The sequence below is a fragment of the Archocentrus centrarchus genome, unplaced genomic scaffold (genome assembly GCF_007364275.1).
Source record: "Archocentrus centrarchus isolate MPI-CPG fArcCen1 unplaced genomic scaffold, fArcCen1 scaffold_109_ctg1, whole genome shotgun sequence".
In the NCBI taxonomy this organism is placed as follows: Eukaryota; Metazoa; Chordata; class Actinopteri; order Cichliformes; family Cichlidae; genus Archocentrus; species Archocentrus centrarchus.
This window is the reverse complement of record NW_022060155.1, coordinates 174,079-192,019: the sequence shown is the minus strand read 5'-3', so window position 1 is coordinate 192,019 and position 17,941 is coordinate 174,079. Positions and strand designations below refer to the sequence as shown.

At 43.0% G+C, this 17,941-nt stretch overlaps 1 protein-coding gene across 1 annotated transcript; it reads left to right on the top strand.

Moving 5' to 3' along the window:
• Positions 1-1,168: 1,168 nt before the first annotated feature.
• On the top strand, positions 1,169-13,497 carry LOC115775364 (cyclin-dependent kinase 1). Its single transcript, XM_030722898.1, has 8 exons — positions 1,169-1,289; positions 1,831-1,873; positions 2,156-2,312; positions 3,109-3,232; positions 10,626-10,796; positions 10,987-11,150; positions 11,773-11,914; positions 13,266-13,497. Exons 2-8 carry the CDS (start codon positions 1,837-1,839, stop codon positions 13,380-13,382), a joined length of 912 nt encoding a protein of 303 aa, XP_030578758.1. The 5' UTR covers positions 1,169-1,289; positions 1,831-1,836; the 3' UTR covers positions 13,383-13,497.
• Positions 13,498-17,941: the final 4,444 nt, after the last annotated feature.

Here is a 17,941-nt window from a genome sequence, read left to right as displayed (position 1 = left end):
AATGCCTGTATAAACAAGAAAAGAGGTGAAGAGATAAGGAGGGTAGAAGAAGGTGAAAGACAGACAGATGATACCCAGGAGCAGTGGAGGAAACAGGAGAGAACATCATGACAATCAGCAGCAGTTTGTGTGAGGACAGTCTACAGTGAACTCTACATTACCTCAGTGACAATAACAAGAAGGCAAGAAAACGACTCAGTTCTGGTTGTTTTGTATTCCATTAAACATCAAATAAGTGTTTCAAGCAGTGTCGGCTGCTCTCTTGGTACTTTGTATTTTTAAGTGAGGCACAGTGCACTATGTACAGTACATGCCCTGTATGCTATGTGTGATTTATTAAAAAAAAAATTCTAGACAATAGACAAACACAAAGGGGTGGCTGTGGCTCAGGACGTAGGGCGGGTCACCTACTAATTGGAAGGTTGGTGGTTTGATTCCTGGCTGCTCCAGTCTGCGTGCCAAAGATACTGAACCCCAAGTTACTCTCCGATGCAATCGCTGGAATGTGAATGTTAGATAGTAAGCACTTATGTCAGTGGAGCTCAGTGATGTCCTGGTCCAGATCTGGGAGGAAATCCCCATGACACTAGCTGTCATTAGGAGCCTGTCCCAGTGTTGTCAGGCATGCACACAAGGAGTGGGGACCAGCACTGAGTACCATTCTGAGCTGCTGCGATGATGATAAAATTGATAAATGGCCTAGCTGCCGCATCATTTTTTTCATTTTGATTTCCAAGAGGTGTCTGAATTCAGCCCTGTAGGTTGATAATTTTCATTTCCATTAAATGATGTGGCATCCTTTCATTCCTCACACATTACCCAGTACCAGTATAGGCTAGTGACAGAGCCCCCCAAATTTTGACATACCCCAAAAACTAAAGCAGTTTTTGGCAGTTTGTCACTAGGCTAATATATATCCAGCATGAGTTTTTTTCCCATTGAGATCTGATTTGTGTTCCTTTACTTTTTATTTTTATTTTATTTTTTATTTTTTGGCGGTGGGGAAAAACTCTTTGGGATCTTAGAAGTGGCTAACACTTAAATATCCCAGCGCCAGTGAATACTCCCAAATACGTCGGCGGGTTGTCGCCCGCGCTTCTCACGTGACAGTCTTCCTTTGCTATTATTGGCTGTTTTGAAATTCATCCCGTGATCTCATTGGAGTGTTTTGAACTGCTGCTTTACTGCGGTTATTTCAAGAGTCTGGTAGCATTCTAGCGGCGGTCTTTGCGTGGAGTGTACATACAGTTAAAATAAAGTCAACACAAACAAAAACGAGGCATACTCAGGTAATTATTATTCTTATTTTTATACAGTTGAAATCTGGTTTTAACGATTCGTTAGCTCATGTAGACCAATAAGGAACGACAGAAAGTGCGTTAGCAGTTATTATGGCATTGATAAGAAGGTGCCCTTGATGGTTTAGCCTGGGTAAGCTAACGTTTAGTCATCCTCTCTTCCTCGTCAATAAAAAAACCTACTTTCACGGTTTTTAGTAAGTTCGTGGAGTCGTCCTTACTGTCTTTAGTTACAGACAACCTGTAGCTTCACGTTGCTTCCCGTTCGGAGTTTGAAATATTTTCTAGATTGCTGTAATTGGTTGGATTAACTTGAGATGATTTGTCAATTTGAATTATGTCTATGCAAGTCAGTGCTAGATACTAACAGCTTTGTTGTATCTTTAACTTTTAAATAAAATAGTCGCTCTAACGTAATGTTATTACTAAACTAAAGGGCAAGTAAATAAGCTAATGGGAAATAAGAAAAAGCAACTGCAAGGCATTGGTAGTTGTTGAAATTACATTACAGCTTTTTTTCTTCTTCTTTCAGGCCATAATGGAAGACTACTTGAAAATAGAGAAGATTGGAGAAGGTTAGTGTTAATGTGTGGTTCATCTAAATGAGTCAAATTACATTCTACAAGTTCTGTTGCTTTAAAATTGTCCCAGTTACATTATGTATGTAGCAAAGTTATACTATGAGCATATTTTCATTTCTGTTTGCTCAACAATGTTATGTCTGTAAAGCTCTTTTCATATGACAAGAATTACTTTGGTAACTTTAACTTGACACAAAATGATGCACCATAAACTGACTGAACATTAGCTGCCACTCCTGTTGGTTTCAGTATGTACACCTGCATTTTTACCCCCAGGTACATATGGGGTTGTGTATAAAGGCAAGCACAAGGCCACAGGGCAAATTGTGGCTATGAAGAAGATCCGTCTGGAGAGTGAGGAGGAGGGGGTTCCCAGCACAGCTGTCAGAGAAGTTTCTCTGCTCCAGGAGCTGAAACATCCCAACGTTGTACGGTACGCTCGGTGTTACAAATTCTGTTTGGTTAAAGACTGATGGGATTTTAAGTTTATAACATACAGTTTTTGCAATAACTTGTAAAATGGATGCATGACATCCCAGTAAAATAAAAGAGTAACACCACTGGTAGTTAAAAAGTTGCCGCACATAACTGTATTTTAATTCAGAATGGTATGCTAGAGTTTATGGATGTATTGGACAGGTTAATCGTATGTAACTCCAGTTTTTCTATCATGAGACATACCCCTCATAATCAACATGCTCACATTAGAGTGTTGAAAATTTTAAATGTTTTCAGTTGCATGTAAGCTTGACTTACAAGTAATTGCATTCTGTCTTTCTTGCCATTTTATGGTGTGTCAAAAACTGTGGAAACTAGTTTGTATTTTTAAATGAGAAGTAGGATTACACAGTGCTATTTATATCGATACAGTTTGACATGTGCAACATGGTGGTGTGGTGTTAGCGCTGTTGCGTCACAGCAAGTTGGTCCTGGATTCAAACCCCAACTAACTTGTAAGGTGCTAATAACCACGCCCACTTGGTAATTGTTGTAATAGCAAATGGCAAATAGATGAAGTTATTTAAATTACTTGCAGTACACAAGTTAACACACCAAAGTTCTCCAGGATCAACAGTTTCCATATTGGTTTTGTTGCATATTTCCTTGTGCAGGGTGCTGGAAGAGGCCAAAGAATGAACACATTACCTAATGCTTCATTCTGCTCAGTTACAGCCTATGAGAATATGTATGAACTTATGTGTGTATGTATGCATGTGTACATGTACCAGACTCCTGGATGTTCTGATGCAGGATTCTCGTCTCTACCTCATCTTTGAGTTCCTGTCCATGGACCTGAAGAAGTACTTGGACTCCATCCCCTCCGGTCAGTACATGGATCCGATGTTGGTCAAGGTTAGTATTTCATTAATTCAGCAGTGCAGTAGGTGCTTGAACTTGAACCTTTTGAATTCAAGATGGATTAAAGTATCAGAAGATGTCAAATTCTCAAAGTAACACCAGCGATTCAGTTTGAAATTCTGGCCTCACTTTTTGATTTATGGCTATTTACTCTTTTTGTCTGGTAATTCAGCCAAGCAGCTATCCCAGTTTTTCAAGTCATTCCTGGAGCAAACATCAGATTTTTGATGAGTTGTTTTAACTTTTATGAGTATGGTTGTTACAATACTAAAGTTTCAAGCTTGATAGTACTTAAAAATGATCAATACATTTTCAGAGTTACAGGGACAGTAGAGATTAGAACAATACAAACAGTAACACTAGTGACACTATTTGTAAGTGCCCTGATGCAGTGCATAGCCCCCCCTGGCTATGGGATGACCACTTGCTAGTGCTAATAGCCGCGCCTGTTTGCTAATTGTGGCACTGCCGAACAGTTCTGAGAGTAAACCAGTGAAACTTTCAGCCCATCGCAGCACCGGGTGATCAAGCACTGGGTTTCCTACAGTAGAGGGATGTTTGATTTGGCAAAGATTTTCTGTCAGCTACTCGGGATGTTCCTGGCGACAAAAAGTCGACTATCAACTAAGAAACACTTAGATATCAAATGTTTTAATGGACAATATCAAAAACGGTCTAAACAAAGACGTGACACCATTAATCGTATTCTTCTATAATGAATTGCACTTTAAATGCTGCTTAACTGCGGCACCACGTGTCGTGCATTGTGAACACTGCACGTTACACACCAAACAGACGACAAAGAAAAAACTTAAACTAAATTGATGTTAAAGATATGAAAATGTGCTACTGCAAACTATGTTTATGCATTGTTGAATATGAGAAAATAACATTTGAAAAATTAATAAATTGCAACTTAAAAGTGTGGCGCGTTGTACCGCGCATTATGAACCATGCCCTTTATTCTACAGTTCATGACACGCATCTCAATAAAAGTTTAAATCTAAAATATTAACAACTCAAACATCAAACCATCCATTTTCTGCATCCTGATCAGTAAAGCCCTCTCCCCCAGCCTCCTCCTCCAGCTTACGCCTGGTTCAGACTTCAGTGCTGGGTCTTTGTAGAACTACAACACAACCTACATAAGTGGCCGATGTTGCCGGTGTTTATACCTGTGCAGGTGCGTGTGTTAATTAGCTTTCGGTCGTGTCCCACTGTTTTACGTGCGGTGCCGGCCGACAGAAACATAAAATGTTGGGACTTTTTTCCCTCCTGGTCCCACTCTTTGCTGTGGTCAGTTTTTTAAGGTGCAAACAAATTTCTCCCTCTAGTTTTTTTTTTCACTTCTTTGTACAAACTTGGAGGAAGTAGCCAGAAATGCAGGGAAAGAAGGGTGTTTCTCTGGAGTTGTGCTTCAGGTTGTGTCGTAAAACTTCAAAAATAACTAACAATTTTAGACCTAATAAAAGTATCAGGCCATTTTTCTATAACAATGTTAGGGCCAAGGGTCAGGACAAGATCCAGTATGATCAAAGTGGTGGGTGGGCTCCTTTACATTTTGAGAAGCCAATTGAATCTAACAATAGATTAAATGCAGTGTTGAGGCTGTCATTCTCAGCATCTACATGGATGTTAAAATCACCCACTATAATGATTTTATCTGAACTGAGCACTAAATCAGATAAAAAGTCTGAGAAATCAGACAGAAACTCTGAGTAAGGACCAGGTGGACGATAGATAATAACAAATAAAACAGCATTGTACACATTAACTGGGAAACTCAAAAACCTAAGAGACGGTTTCAAATGAATTAAAACTGTCTGGGTTTTCGGTTGGTTGATAAGCTGGAGTGGAAGATTGCCGCTCCTCCTTCTCATAATATGACTCAGGTGTTGATTAATTTAAACTTACATATTCATGTTTCTGTAAGGCAGAATAAATCAATATGTTGATCAATTATTAAATCATTTACCAACAGCTTGGAAGAGAGAGACCTAATGTTTAATAATCTACATTTAACTGTTTTACTCTTTGGTGGAATTGAGGATGCTATATTATTCTTTCTTTGTGATTTTCTATCCTTAAATTATTATTTTAGCTTTGGTTTTTGGTGGTCTGGGAGCAGGCACCGACTCTATGGGGATGGGGTTTTGGGGGGATGGCAGGAGGAGAGAAGCTGCAGAGAGGCGTGTAAGACTGCAACTCTGCTTCCTGGTCTCAACCCTGGGTAGTCAGGTTTTAGGAGGGTTAATAAATTTGGCCAGATTTCTAGAAATGAGAGCTGCTCCATCCAAAGTGGGATGGATGCCGTCTCTCCTAACAAGACCAGGTTTCCCCCAGAAACTCTGCCAATTATCTATGAAGCCCACGTCATTTTTTGGACACCACTCAGACAGCCAGCGATTGAAGGAGAACATGCGGCTAAACATGTCGCTCCTGGTCTGATTGGGGAGGGGCCCAGAGAAAACTACAGAGTCCGACATTGTTTTTGCAAAGTTACACACCGAGTCAATATTAATTTTAATGAGCTCCAACTGTCATTACTGCCAACGTGAATTATTATTTTATGAAATCTACATTTGGCCTTAGATTTCAGATTTCCTTCTATGTCCCCTGCTCTAGCCGCTGGAAGGCAATCAACAATGGTTGCTGGTGACTCTAGCATCACCTTTTTAAAAAACAGCGTTGTCAATAACCAGTTTGTGTGTTGCCTAGTGTGGAAAAACTATTTGAGACGTGAATGGGTTGGATGTGTACCGGGGGCTTCTGCTTAGGGCTACGCGTCCTCCTCACAGTCACTGTTAGCTTCTGTGATGAATGGCTTAGAGATGGTGTCACTAACAAAAAGACCGAGCTGAGCTCAGAGTTGAAAGTTTTTCACTAGGAATGACCAGAATAGACAGGATTAAAAATCAGAGTAACAGAGGGACAGCATAGGTTGAGTGGCTTGGGCCATGGTTTGAAAGTTAGAGAGCCAAACGTGAGACGGTTTGGACATGTGCAGAAGAAGGATAATACTGGACAAAGGATGCAGCAATCGACGACTGTGCCAAAACATTGCCTGCATGAACGGATGCTTCAGCTCATGAGCTATGCCTTTCTCCATACTTTTCTCTTCCCATCATTTGTGTACAAGTTCATCTTGGTTTAATCTGTCCAGAGAATTTTTTTCACAGAACTGTACAGGCTGTTTTAGATGGTTTATGGTAACGTCTTTCTATCCTTAAATGTGTGACTGGTGGTTTGGGATGATTGTTGTTGACTTTGGGCACGTGGGGATGGAGGCCTGCTGCAGGGAGATGTTAAACAGGTCTATGAGCACTGCTGTCAGCTCACCTGCGCAGTGCTTCAGAACCCATCCTGGAACTGCATCAGGTCCAGTAGCAGTTTTGGGGTTGATGTGCTGCAGGGTCCGTCTCACCTGGGGGCTCAGCAGCAGTGGTGAGGGTCCCTGCTGTGCCTCCATGTTTTGTAGATTGTCAGCAAAATCAAAGCTGGCAAAGAAGCGGTTCAGGTCATTGGGAGGATGGAGCGGGTGCAGCTGGTGTGGGTGCTGTTGTAGCCGGTGCTGTCTTTGATGCCTTGCCACATGCATCAGGAGTCAGCGCTGTTGAAATGCTCCTCAATGCGCTCCTTGTATCACTGTTTCTCTTCCTTGTACATTAATATAAGTCCATCCATCCATCCATTTTCTTCCGCTTATCCGGGGCCGGGTCGCGGGGGCAGAAGCCTAAGCAGAGAAGCCCAAGCTTCCCTCTCCCCAGCCACCTCCTCCAGCTCATCCGGAGGGCCCCCAAGGCGTTCCCAGGCCAGCCGAGATACACAATCTCTCCAGCGTGTCCTGGGTCTACCACGGGGCCTCCTCCCGGTGGGACATGCCCGGAACACCTCACCCAGGAGGCGGCCAGGAGGCATCCTAATCAGATGCCCGAGCCACCTCAACTGGCTCCTTTCGATGTGGAGGAGCAGCGGCTCTACTCTGAGCCCCTCCCGGATGGCCGCACTCCTCACCTTATCTCTAAGGGAGAGGCCAGCCACCCTTCGAAGGAAACTCATTTCTGCCGCTTGTATTCGCGATCTTATTCTTTCGGTCACTACCCAAAGCTCGTGACCATAGGTGAGGGTAGGAACGTAGATCGACCGGTAAATCGAGAGCCTCGCTTTTACGCTAAGCTCCCTCTTCACCACGACGGACCGGTGCAGCGTCCGCATCACTGCAGAAGCAGCCCCGATCCGCCTGTCGATCTCCCGTTCCCTTCTCCCATCACTCGTGAACAAGACCCCGAGATACTTAAACTCCTCCACTTGAGGCAAGAACTCGTTCCTGAGCCGGAGATGGCACTCCACCCTTTTCCGGCTGAGGACCATGGCCTCAGACTTAGAGGTGCTGATTCTCATGCCAGCCGCTTCACACTCGGCTGCGAACCGTTCCACTGCGAGCTGGAGGCCCCCCCGTGATGAAGCCAACAGAACCGCATCATCTGCAAAAAGCAGAGATGTGACTCTGAGGCCACCAAGGAAGAAGCCTTCCGCCACCTGGCTACGCCTAGAAATTCTGTCCATAAAAATTATGAACAGAATCGGTGACAAAGGGCAGCCCTGACGGAGTCCAACACCCACAGGAAACAAATCCGACTTATTACCGGCTATACGGACCAAGCTCTCACTGTGGTTGTACAAGGACTGAATGGCCCGCAACAATGGGCCAGACACCCCATACTCCCGCAGAACCTCCCAAAGAACACCCCGAGGAACACGGTCGAATGCCTTCTCCAAGTCCACAAAGCACATGTAGACTGGTTGGGCAAACTCCCACGCACACTCGAATATCCTTGAGAGGATAAAGAGCTGGTCCAGCGTTCCACGACCAGGACGAAAACCGCAGTGTTCCTCCTGAATCCGAGGTTCGACTAACGGACGCACCCTCCTTTCCAGCACCCTGGCATAGACCTTACCGGGGAGGCTGAGGAGTGTGATCCCCCGAAAGTTGGAGCACACCCTCCGGTCTCCCTTCTTAAAGATGGGGACCACCACCCCGGTCTGCCAATCCAATGGCACTGCCCCAGATCTCCACGCGATGTTGCAGAGGCGTGTCAACCAAGACAGCCCTACAACATCCAGAGCCTTCAGGAACTCAGGGCGAATCTCGTCCACCCCCGGGGCTCTGCCACCAAGGAGTTGTTTAACTACCTCAGTGACCTCACCCCCAGTGATGGTCAAGTCATCCCCCTCATCCCCAGACTCTGCTTCCACTACAGAAGGCGTGTCAGTGGGATTCAGAAGGTCCTCGAAGTATTCCTTCCACCGTCTGACTATAGCCTCAGTTGAAGTCAGCAGCACCCCCCCCGCACTATAAACAGTGTGAGTGAAGCACTGCTTTCCCCTCCTGAGTCGCCTGACGGTTTGCCAGAATCGCTTCGATGCCGTCCGAAAGTCTTTTTCCATAGCCTCACCGAACTCCTCCCACACCCGAGTTTTTGCTTTGGCCACTACCCGAGCTGCATTCCGCTTGGCCTGTCGATACCTGTCAGCTGCGTCCGGAGTCCCACAGGCTAACCAAGCCCGATAGGACTCTTTCTTCAGCTTGATGGCTCCCTTCACCTCCGGTGACCACCATCTGGTTCGGGGGTTACCACCACGACAGGCACCAACCACCTTGCAGCCACAGCTCTGAGCAGCAGCCTCAACAATGGAGGTGCGGAACATGGTCCATTCGGACTCAATGTCCTCAGCCTCCCTCGGAATGCTGTCGAAGTTCTGCCGGAGGTGGGAGTTGAAGATCTCCCGGACTGGGGCTTCTGCCAGGCGTTCCCAGCGCACCCTCACAATACGTTTAGGTGTGCCAGGTCTGTCCAGCATCTTCCCCCGCCACCTGATCCAACTCACCACCAGGTGGTGATCAGTTGACAGCTCAGCTCCTCTCTTCACCCGAGTGTCCAGAACATACGGCCGCAGATCTGATGATACGATTACAAAATCGATCATCGACCTGCGACCTAGGGTGTCCTGGTGCCATGTGCACTTATGGACATCCTTATGTTCGAACATGGTGTTCGTTATGGACAAACTGTGGTTTGCACAGAAGTCCAATAACAAAACACCATTCGGGTTCAGATCGGGCAGGCCGTTCCTCCCAATCACGCCCCTCCAGGTCTCACTGTCATTGCCCACGTGAGCGTTGAAGTCTCCCAGCAAGACTATGGAGTCACCAGATGGAGCACTCTCCAGCACCCCACCCAGCAACTCCAAAAAGGGTGGGTACCCTGAACTGTCATTCGGCGCATAAGCGCAAACAACAGTCAGGACCCGTTCCCCAGCCCGAAGGCGCAGGGAAACTACCCTCTCGTCCACCGGTGAAAACTCCGACGTACAGGCAGCAAGCCGGGGGGATACAAGAATACCCACCCCAGCTCGCCGCCTCTCACCGAGGGCAACTCCAGACTGGAACAGAGTCCAGCCCTTCTCCAGGAGACTGGTTCCAGAGCCCAGGCCATGCGTTGAGGTGAGCCCAACTATGTCTAGCTGGTATCTCTCAACCTCACGCACTAGCTCAGGCTCCTTCCCCACCAGAGAGGTGACATTCCATGTCCCAACAGCCAGTTTCGATAGCCGGGGATCGGTCCGCCAGGGCCTCCGCCCTCGGCCACCGCCCGACACATTAATATAAGTGTTGAACACTTTTATTTCCCCTATACACAGTCTCATAAAATGGGGGGGGGGGGCGTATTATTCATCGCTATTTGCAGTTTCATGTACAGTGAACCCTCGTTTATCGCAGGGGTTACGTTCCAAAAATAACCCGCGATAGGCGAAATCCGCGAAGTAGTCAGCTTTATTTTTTATAATTATTATACAGTTCTATAGAATGAAACCAAAGATCAAAACCTGTTTTCAAGCCGAACACATTCTGTGCTGGACAGAGACGAGGGACGGAGGAGATTGATTGATAGCCAATCAGGACGCAGAACACGATGCACGTTCATACACTGTTAAAGGAAAAAAGAAAAAAAAAAAAGCATAAAAAACTGCACTAAAAAAGTCAGTGAAACAGCGAGGCCACGAGTGGTGAAGCATGTTATAACGAGGGTTCACTGTAATACACTTTGAACTGTTCTCCTTTTTGTTATTGTTATTTATTTTTTGCAACAAACTGTATATGATGATGATGATGATATCATTACCATACCACTCATACAATGGCAAACATCTTTTATCACCATCTGTTAAACTTCTATAGTGACCTTGGACTTTATTGGAGGGGGGTCAAAGGGGGCTCCAGTTTGGAAGTCTCTGTTCTTAAAATGAGTTTGTGATGTTTCATTGTGGTTGCTCAGTTTGACTCCTCTGAACATGTGTTCTTTCCCCATCCTTCAACACTGTTTAGAGCTACCTTTACCAGATATTGGAGGGCATTTACTTCTGTCACTGTCGCCGAGTCCTCCATCGTGACCTGAAACCCCAGAATCTGCTGATTGACAACAAGGGAGTCATCAAACTGGCAGACTTTGGTTTGGCTCGGGCCTTCGGTGTTCCCGTCAGGGTCTACACCCATGAGGTGAGAATCCTTACAAAGAAATCTTGGGTTCAAATCAGTGGTTCTCAAATGTTTTATGTCCAACTTCAGAAGCCAAAACAGTTCATGCCCCACAGCTCAGAATTTGGTAAATCCTATTTAGTTTGAGAACCTCTGGTTTAGACCATCACTGTACATATACAGTTAATTGATCGCTGACCTGTGTTCCTAGGTTGTCACTCTTTGGTACCGGGCTCCAGAGGTTCTGCTGGGTTCACCCCGATATTCCACCCCCGTTGATGTTTGGAGCACTGGGACAATCTTTGCTGAACTTGCTACTAAGAAGCCTTTATTCCATGGAGACTCTGAAATAGACCAGCTCTTCAGGATCTTCAGGTAGACACACCAAAAAGACTTTAATGTCATCAAGTTCAAGAAACTTAAACAAGTCCAGTTGCCTTTTTTCAAGCTCCAGAGACTAAAGTCATTGTTCTTCTGTGTGCTCTGTTCTGAGGGGCAGAGAGGAGCAACACAACCTGTGAATCAGAGGTTCACACATGTAGCTTTACAAAAAAATGCTTCGTTCCTTTGATTCTTAAACTGATCACTCAAAGATTTCTCAAACTCAGAGTTCTCAAAAAGTCTTTAAATAAATAAATTCTCACTAGGTCCTGTTCAGAGTGTATCAAGCTCACAGGAAATCATGGTGGTGGAGATACTCAAGTCTGGGGGTGGTTACCAATTTGGAGCTAAATACCTTCAATGTATCGACTCACCAGCGAACCACAAAAGGAAGAACGTAAACCTTCAAACCGTTTATGTCCAGTTTAGGTTTCACTGCCCAAAGCTGCAAATTTAAGCACCTTGAGGCGACTGTTGTTGTGATTTTGGTGCTATATGAATAAAACTGAATCCAAACGTACCGTCCAGTGTTTTAACTTTGTCCCACATGAAAACAAACATAAATGAATTTACATCCTTGAGTCTTATTACTTTGTTGTATTTCTCTTCTTTACAGGACTCTGGGAACCCCAAACAATGACATGTGGCCTGATGTGGAGAGCCTACCAGACTACAAAAACACTTTTCCTAAATGGAAGTCTGGCAACCTCCCGTCTATGGTGAAAAACCTGGATAAGAATGGCGTAGATCTACTGGCGGTAAGGACGAGGGTGGCGTCATGGAGTCATGGTTACATTCTGCATGATGGTGATGTTTTTATCCCAGGAAAAATCATAGAAAGTATCTTATTGGGTATTTCACAGTTGTTCAACAAATATGGCTTTTAAATATGATCCACAATCATGTGAAAAACAAATTAGACCCTCTTCCAGTTTATAGGTTTTATATATCAGGACATAATTTAAAGAATCAGCTGATCCTTACCAGATCTAAAAATTAGATGAATTACAAAACATGACACAGTACACCATGTCATTATTTATTGAACAAACTGCAGCAGCAGTGTGTGGAAAACTAAACATATACTCTGTGTCACCTTTAGCAGCAATAACTTAAAATACTCAAAGGAAGGATTTTCTGTATGACTCTCAGAGGAATTTTGACCCACTCTTTATAACATTGCTTCAGTTCATTGAGATTTGCTTGCAGCTGTCCTGCCACAGCGTTTCAGTCAGGCTGAGCTCTGGACTTTGGACCACTGCAACACCCTGATTCTTTTCTATTCAGCCATTGTGTTGTAGATTTGCTCGGGTGCTTCAAATCATTGTTCTCTTGACTCAGATTTGGCCTCATGTTTAACTAGAATACTTTTACATATGAAGAGTTCTTGGTTGACTCTGCAGGTAAATTTGATTGGCAGCTGTCTTTGAATGTCGTCCTCACTGGAAGGACTTCATATTCTTTGGAAATAGCCTTATGACCCTTCGCAGACTCACAGACAGTAACAGTTGCTTCCTTTTCTTAGCATTGTGCTAAAACACACCTGAATGCTGCAGTCCAGCAAACTGCCAGAAATTCTGCCCTTAAAGAGGTGCTCAGTTAATCAAGTGCACCGATGAGCAGCACCTTGCTGCTTCTTACCCTCTTAATTCCTGTGGAAGTGGTTTTTCCACACTCTGTTTCAGCCTCGACATTATATCACATTATTTCAAGAAAATGTGCGCTGGAGTTGGGGTCACTAAGTAAACAACATTTTCCATCCTCCTTTTCCAAAGAGCTGATGTGAAGTGTGAATCTACTGAAACAAGGTGCGGAGGGCATTTTAGTGCAATAGGAATGATAGAGCAGTATATTCAATGACGCAGCATAAGTCAAATGTAAGCACAAAAGTAGCTTTGGTATTGTTTTCCCTGGAAAATTTAAGTAAAAGTATAACTCGCAGTATAACCCTTTAGATTTTAGATTGATCTTTTTTAGATTCAACCTTTTTTTTTTTTTTTTTTTTCTTTTGAACCAATAAACTGTATAATTTTGTATGACCTATTTAATAGGTTTAAATCACTTATTATTTCTAAACATGAAGCTCTTTTTCTTGTCTTGTTTCTCCAGAAAATGTTGGCTTACAATCCCCCCAAACGCATCTCTGCTCGCGAGGCTATGACCCACCCTTACTTTGATGACTTGGACAAATCCACCCTACCGTCTGCCAGCATCAACAAAATCTAAAGCACATACTGACCTTACATATTAACACATTCATACATTTGTGATATATTCTGTAAATACTTCTTTGTGTACCTGTGTGAGTGTCAATCTTCAATAAAAACGGCACTTTGTGTAATTCGCTATTCATTTTGATCTAATGGCTTCTTTTCGACATCTGTCTGAACATGAGGCAGAAAGGAGAAGGTTCTTCTCCCGTGACATATTTGGAGAACCATAATGATGGATCTGGCAACCTCACCAGTTTAGCCTTGATCTATTTAACTCAGTATTGTATAAGTGGGAACCTCTGGCAGGAAGAATAAACCAACATGGGAGTGACTAAAGGGGGGGGGGGGGCTGCAGTTCCTTTAGTGGCAGTTTGAGGCTCCAAGAGAGTTTCAATCCCACAGACAAGAGTGCTGCAGCCCACTTAAAAACCAGTAAGTCCCACGGGGCTGACATGATCTTAAATTTTCACTTTAAGCAAAATACAGCAGAAGGTAATTGATTTCCTTGAACATTGTATTTAAAAAAAAACATGAGCAACAGCCTGTTGGCTGTAAATGTGTAACCAAGTAAATTTAGGTCAGTGTAATGAGTAATATCACAAACTAACCACCTCCTATTAACAGTTTTAACTTTTTATATAAATGAATGAATATAAATATGTAACTACATATTTGGGAGGAATTTCAAACTGAATTTCTGTTATTACTGTAACCCACCTGCAGTAGCTTTGATGACCACCAGGGGGCTCTGGCCCACACTTTGGAAATCACTGCTGTAGGCTGTAAAGGATGGACGTAGCCTCAACATTGAAGTCTACAGGAAGCCCACTGGAACACAAACTGATCAGGACCCTGCAACACCGGGCAGAAAGCGTTCCCTGTGAGGCAGAAGGGAAACTAAAGGAACACACGGAAAGCCCTCAAAACGTTATCCCACCTGGGCTTTCATCAAATCAGCCAAAATGCACAGGAGGGAAGGTCAAATTCAAACTAGGGAGAAAAATCATGACAAGCAGAACAACATTGTCATCCCTCATGTGGCATCCAAGTATACTTCAAACCATGTCACACCCTAAGGCAGGGATCCTTAAATCCAGGCTTCAAGGTCCGGTGTCCTGCAGGTTTTAGATGTGTCCCTGAGTCAAATATAGAAGTCATTAGCAGGACTCTGGAGAACGTGACTGCATACTGAGGAGGTAATTCAGCCATTTGATTGAGGTGTGTTGGATCAGAGACACATCTAAAGCCTGCAGGACACCGGACCTTGAAGCCTGGATTTAAGGATCCCTGCCCTAAGACATAGACTGGTTCATCCCAAGGACCCCCCCACATACACACACACACACACACACACAAGATCAGCAATTTAGTGTATGCTGTCCAGTGCAGCGAAGAGTGCTCAGACCTCTACACTGGAGAAACCAAACAGCCTCTTCACAAATGAATAGTACAACATAGAAGAGCCACCTCAACAGGACAAGACTCAGCTGTACATCTGCATCTGAAGGTCAAAGGTCACTCTTTGAGGATGCCAGTGTTCACATTTTGGACCGGGAAGAGAGATGGCTTTGAAAGAGGAGTAAAAGAAGCATCTATGTCCACTGTGAACAACCATCACTGAACAGAGGAGGTGGATTACAGCACCAACTTTCCCCCCTCCGATCCTGCGCTCCCTCCCCAGGTGCCTCAACCCCCATTCACGCCTTTGTTAAGGTGAACTCAATAACCTTTTCTGTGGAACCAGCTCCCAGCTTGGAGTCAGGAGACAGACACCCTCTCTATTTTTAAGATTAGGCTTCAAACTTTCCTTTATGATCAAGCTTATAGTTAGGGCTGGATCAGGTGACCCTGAGCCCTCCCTTAGTTATGCTGCTATAGGCCTAGTCTGCTGGGGGGGTTCCCATGATGCACTGTTTCTTTTCATTCACCTTATTTACTTTGTTTATACTCCGCTTTGCTTTTAATCATTAATTGATATTAATCTCTGGCTCTCTTCAACAGCATGTCTTTTCTCTCTCCCCTCAGCCCCCCCTCAGCAGATGACCCCCCCTCCCTGAGCCTGGTTCTGATGGAGGTTTCTTCCTGTTAAAGGGAGTTTTTCCTTCCCACTGTCACCAAGTGCTGCTCATAGGGGGTCGTTTTGACTGTTGGGTTTTCTCTGTATTATTGTAGGGTCTTTACCCACAATACAAAGCACCTTGAGACGACTGTTTGTTGTGATTTGGCGCTATATAAATCAAATTGAATTGAATTGAGGAGATTTTGTATGGGATTCTGCAGACCAAGACAGAGGAAAGTTTTTGTGTGACTTCCAAGACAAAAATTTTGGACAGGTGAGGAGAGCCGTAATGTGTGAAAATAATTGTTTGTAGTGTTTTGAGTACACTGAGTACAAAACTATGAAACCCATTTAATTCAAGATGTGCTGTTTGATATCGGGTCTGTGCAAGATTTTGTATTGAATGAGTTGTAAATTGCTATTTTTTGTCATTGAAAATGTATTTTTACAAATCTGTGTCCAATAATCAGGATCTAAAAACAGTGGGAAGTCTTTTTCCCATTTGGAGATGGGTAAACATGTTGAGTCTGTGACTGAAATTAATTTATACAGTTTAGAAATAATTTTTTTGTTTGTTGTACAAAGAATTGAATTCTCTTTTACAAATGTAGGTGGTTATAAAGGGTTATTAAGAGTAGTTCTTTAATTGTTGGTAGTAAAGAAAATTTCCGTTGCCTATTTTTTAAAACACGTTTGTAGTTGACATCTTGAAAGCGGTGATGGAGATGTGTGATTACTTTGTGTTCCCATGTTCCAAAGAGCAGGGTTCCTCTGTTAATCTGAAAATCTGGGCTGTGCCACACTGGAGAGAGACTACAGGGTTCCATCTGTGGGTTTGTGATCTCAAGGGTTTTCCACCAGGCTGTCAAGGTGGAGGAGATCGACGGCTTTTTGAAACAGTTATGCCGTTTAATTCAAGACTACCTGGCTGCAGGCAAAAGGAGGCCGCCATACCTCAACTCTATTGCGGACCTCCACAGGAAGTTGTTGTTCTAAACCGGAAGTCATGTGACTTTTATGGCGGAAGTGGGTCTTCTTCGTGTGCTTATTCCCCGTGATGTAGCCGGCTGGTTTAAAACAATCCGTCGGCTTTATTTTATTTTTACAGTTTGTTAATTTACATTTTCAGGTCGTTTAACCTTATGTTCGTTTCTCACTAAATTCTCAGTAATGAGTTGCTGAGTCACTTTGACCTAAGGCCAGTTTTATTTATCCAAAAGTGTCAGAAATCAAAAATTTCCAATAAATATTATTTGGGTCTGATTATTAATTTCATTACTGACCATTTCAATCAATATTTAGTGCAGTGGTGTTCTTTGCCGCTCAGTTCAGTGAGCATGTACATGACATAATTGTTTTTTTTTCCTATGGAGTGATCTTTATAAGTTAACATGAGACACCTCTTTTGTTCAGGGTCAAATTGACCCTGTGACTTAAAATCCAGACAAATGAGCCATACAGATGATTGGATTTTTGAAAATACAATTTGTTTAAGCACTTCTTTTTTTAGCCTGAAAGGAACATTAATGTATTTATTACTTTGTGTTTCGGTGTGGAGGCGCAGTGACCCTCTGCTATGTAGGCAACAGAAAATAGAGTTGATTTGAAATTCCCTTTCACAGCTTGTGTCCTACATGACACATTCAAGCTGATTCAAATTTAGATTGGAATAATCTTTGTATTCTCATGTAATATTATTTAATCTTTTTATATCAAGATAGCAGGTCCAGATAGCTTTCCACAGAAAAAAGCTGGTAGAAATAGCTCCTTTTACTTTCTTACTTTGAGTACAATTCAGAGCCTGTACTTTTTCACTTTTACTTGAGTAAAGAAGTTGAACCAGTACTTCAACTTTTACCAGAGTGGTTTTTTTTTTTAAGTATTTGTACTTCTAATTAAGTACAGAATGTCTGTACTTTTGCCACCTCTGCTAAAATGTGGCTCAATAACTTGGTCCTGTTTCTTCCTAGTATTATTAGTCATGATATCTGAAATGACCTTTCTATTAAATTATTTCTTATTTGTATTTAATTTATAATGCATTTGTTCAGATTGCAATGTAATTATATATATTTTTATTGATATATTCTGTATTTTATTTTCAATTTAGCATTTATTTTCAAGAGATTGCAGAAGTGCACGAGATTTCATGTGTTGACTGTTCATCTAGTGCAATAAATGCAGTTGTTTAGAAAGTCGATGAGTAATCGTGTTAAATAATCATGATTATGATTTTTATTTTTCCATAATCAGGCAGCCCTAACTTGATATTCATTAACAGTTTACCTCACATTCCTATTTACTTCAAATGAACTTTAGATTCACTTCACATTTATTTCACAGTCACTTCAAATGTATTTGTGAGCTGGGGCCAATTCCAGGAAGCATGCTCAACAAAGTCTGAGTTTAAAACATGCTGTGGAATCTGTAAATAAAGGGAAAGTCTTTGGACACTTTGTTTTTGTTTTTGACATTTTATTTGATATGTACATTTTTAATTAGAGTCCAGTTCA

Excerpts from the sequence above, each read along its gene's own strand:
- LOC115775364 (XM_030722898.1), top strand. The coding sequence starts at position 1,837 with ATGGAAGACTACTTGAAAATAGAGAAGATTGGAGAAG. Across the intron at positions 1,874-2,155 it reads AATAGAGAAGATTGGAGAAG|GTACATATGGGGTTGTGTAT; the intron begins GTTAGTGTTAAT and ends TTTTACCCCCAG. Across the intron at positions 11,151-11,772 it reads CAGCTCTTCAGGATCTTCAG|GACTCTGGGAACCCCAAACA; the intron begins GTAGACACACCA and ends TCTTCTTTACAG.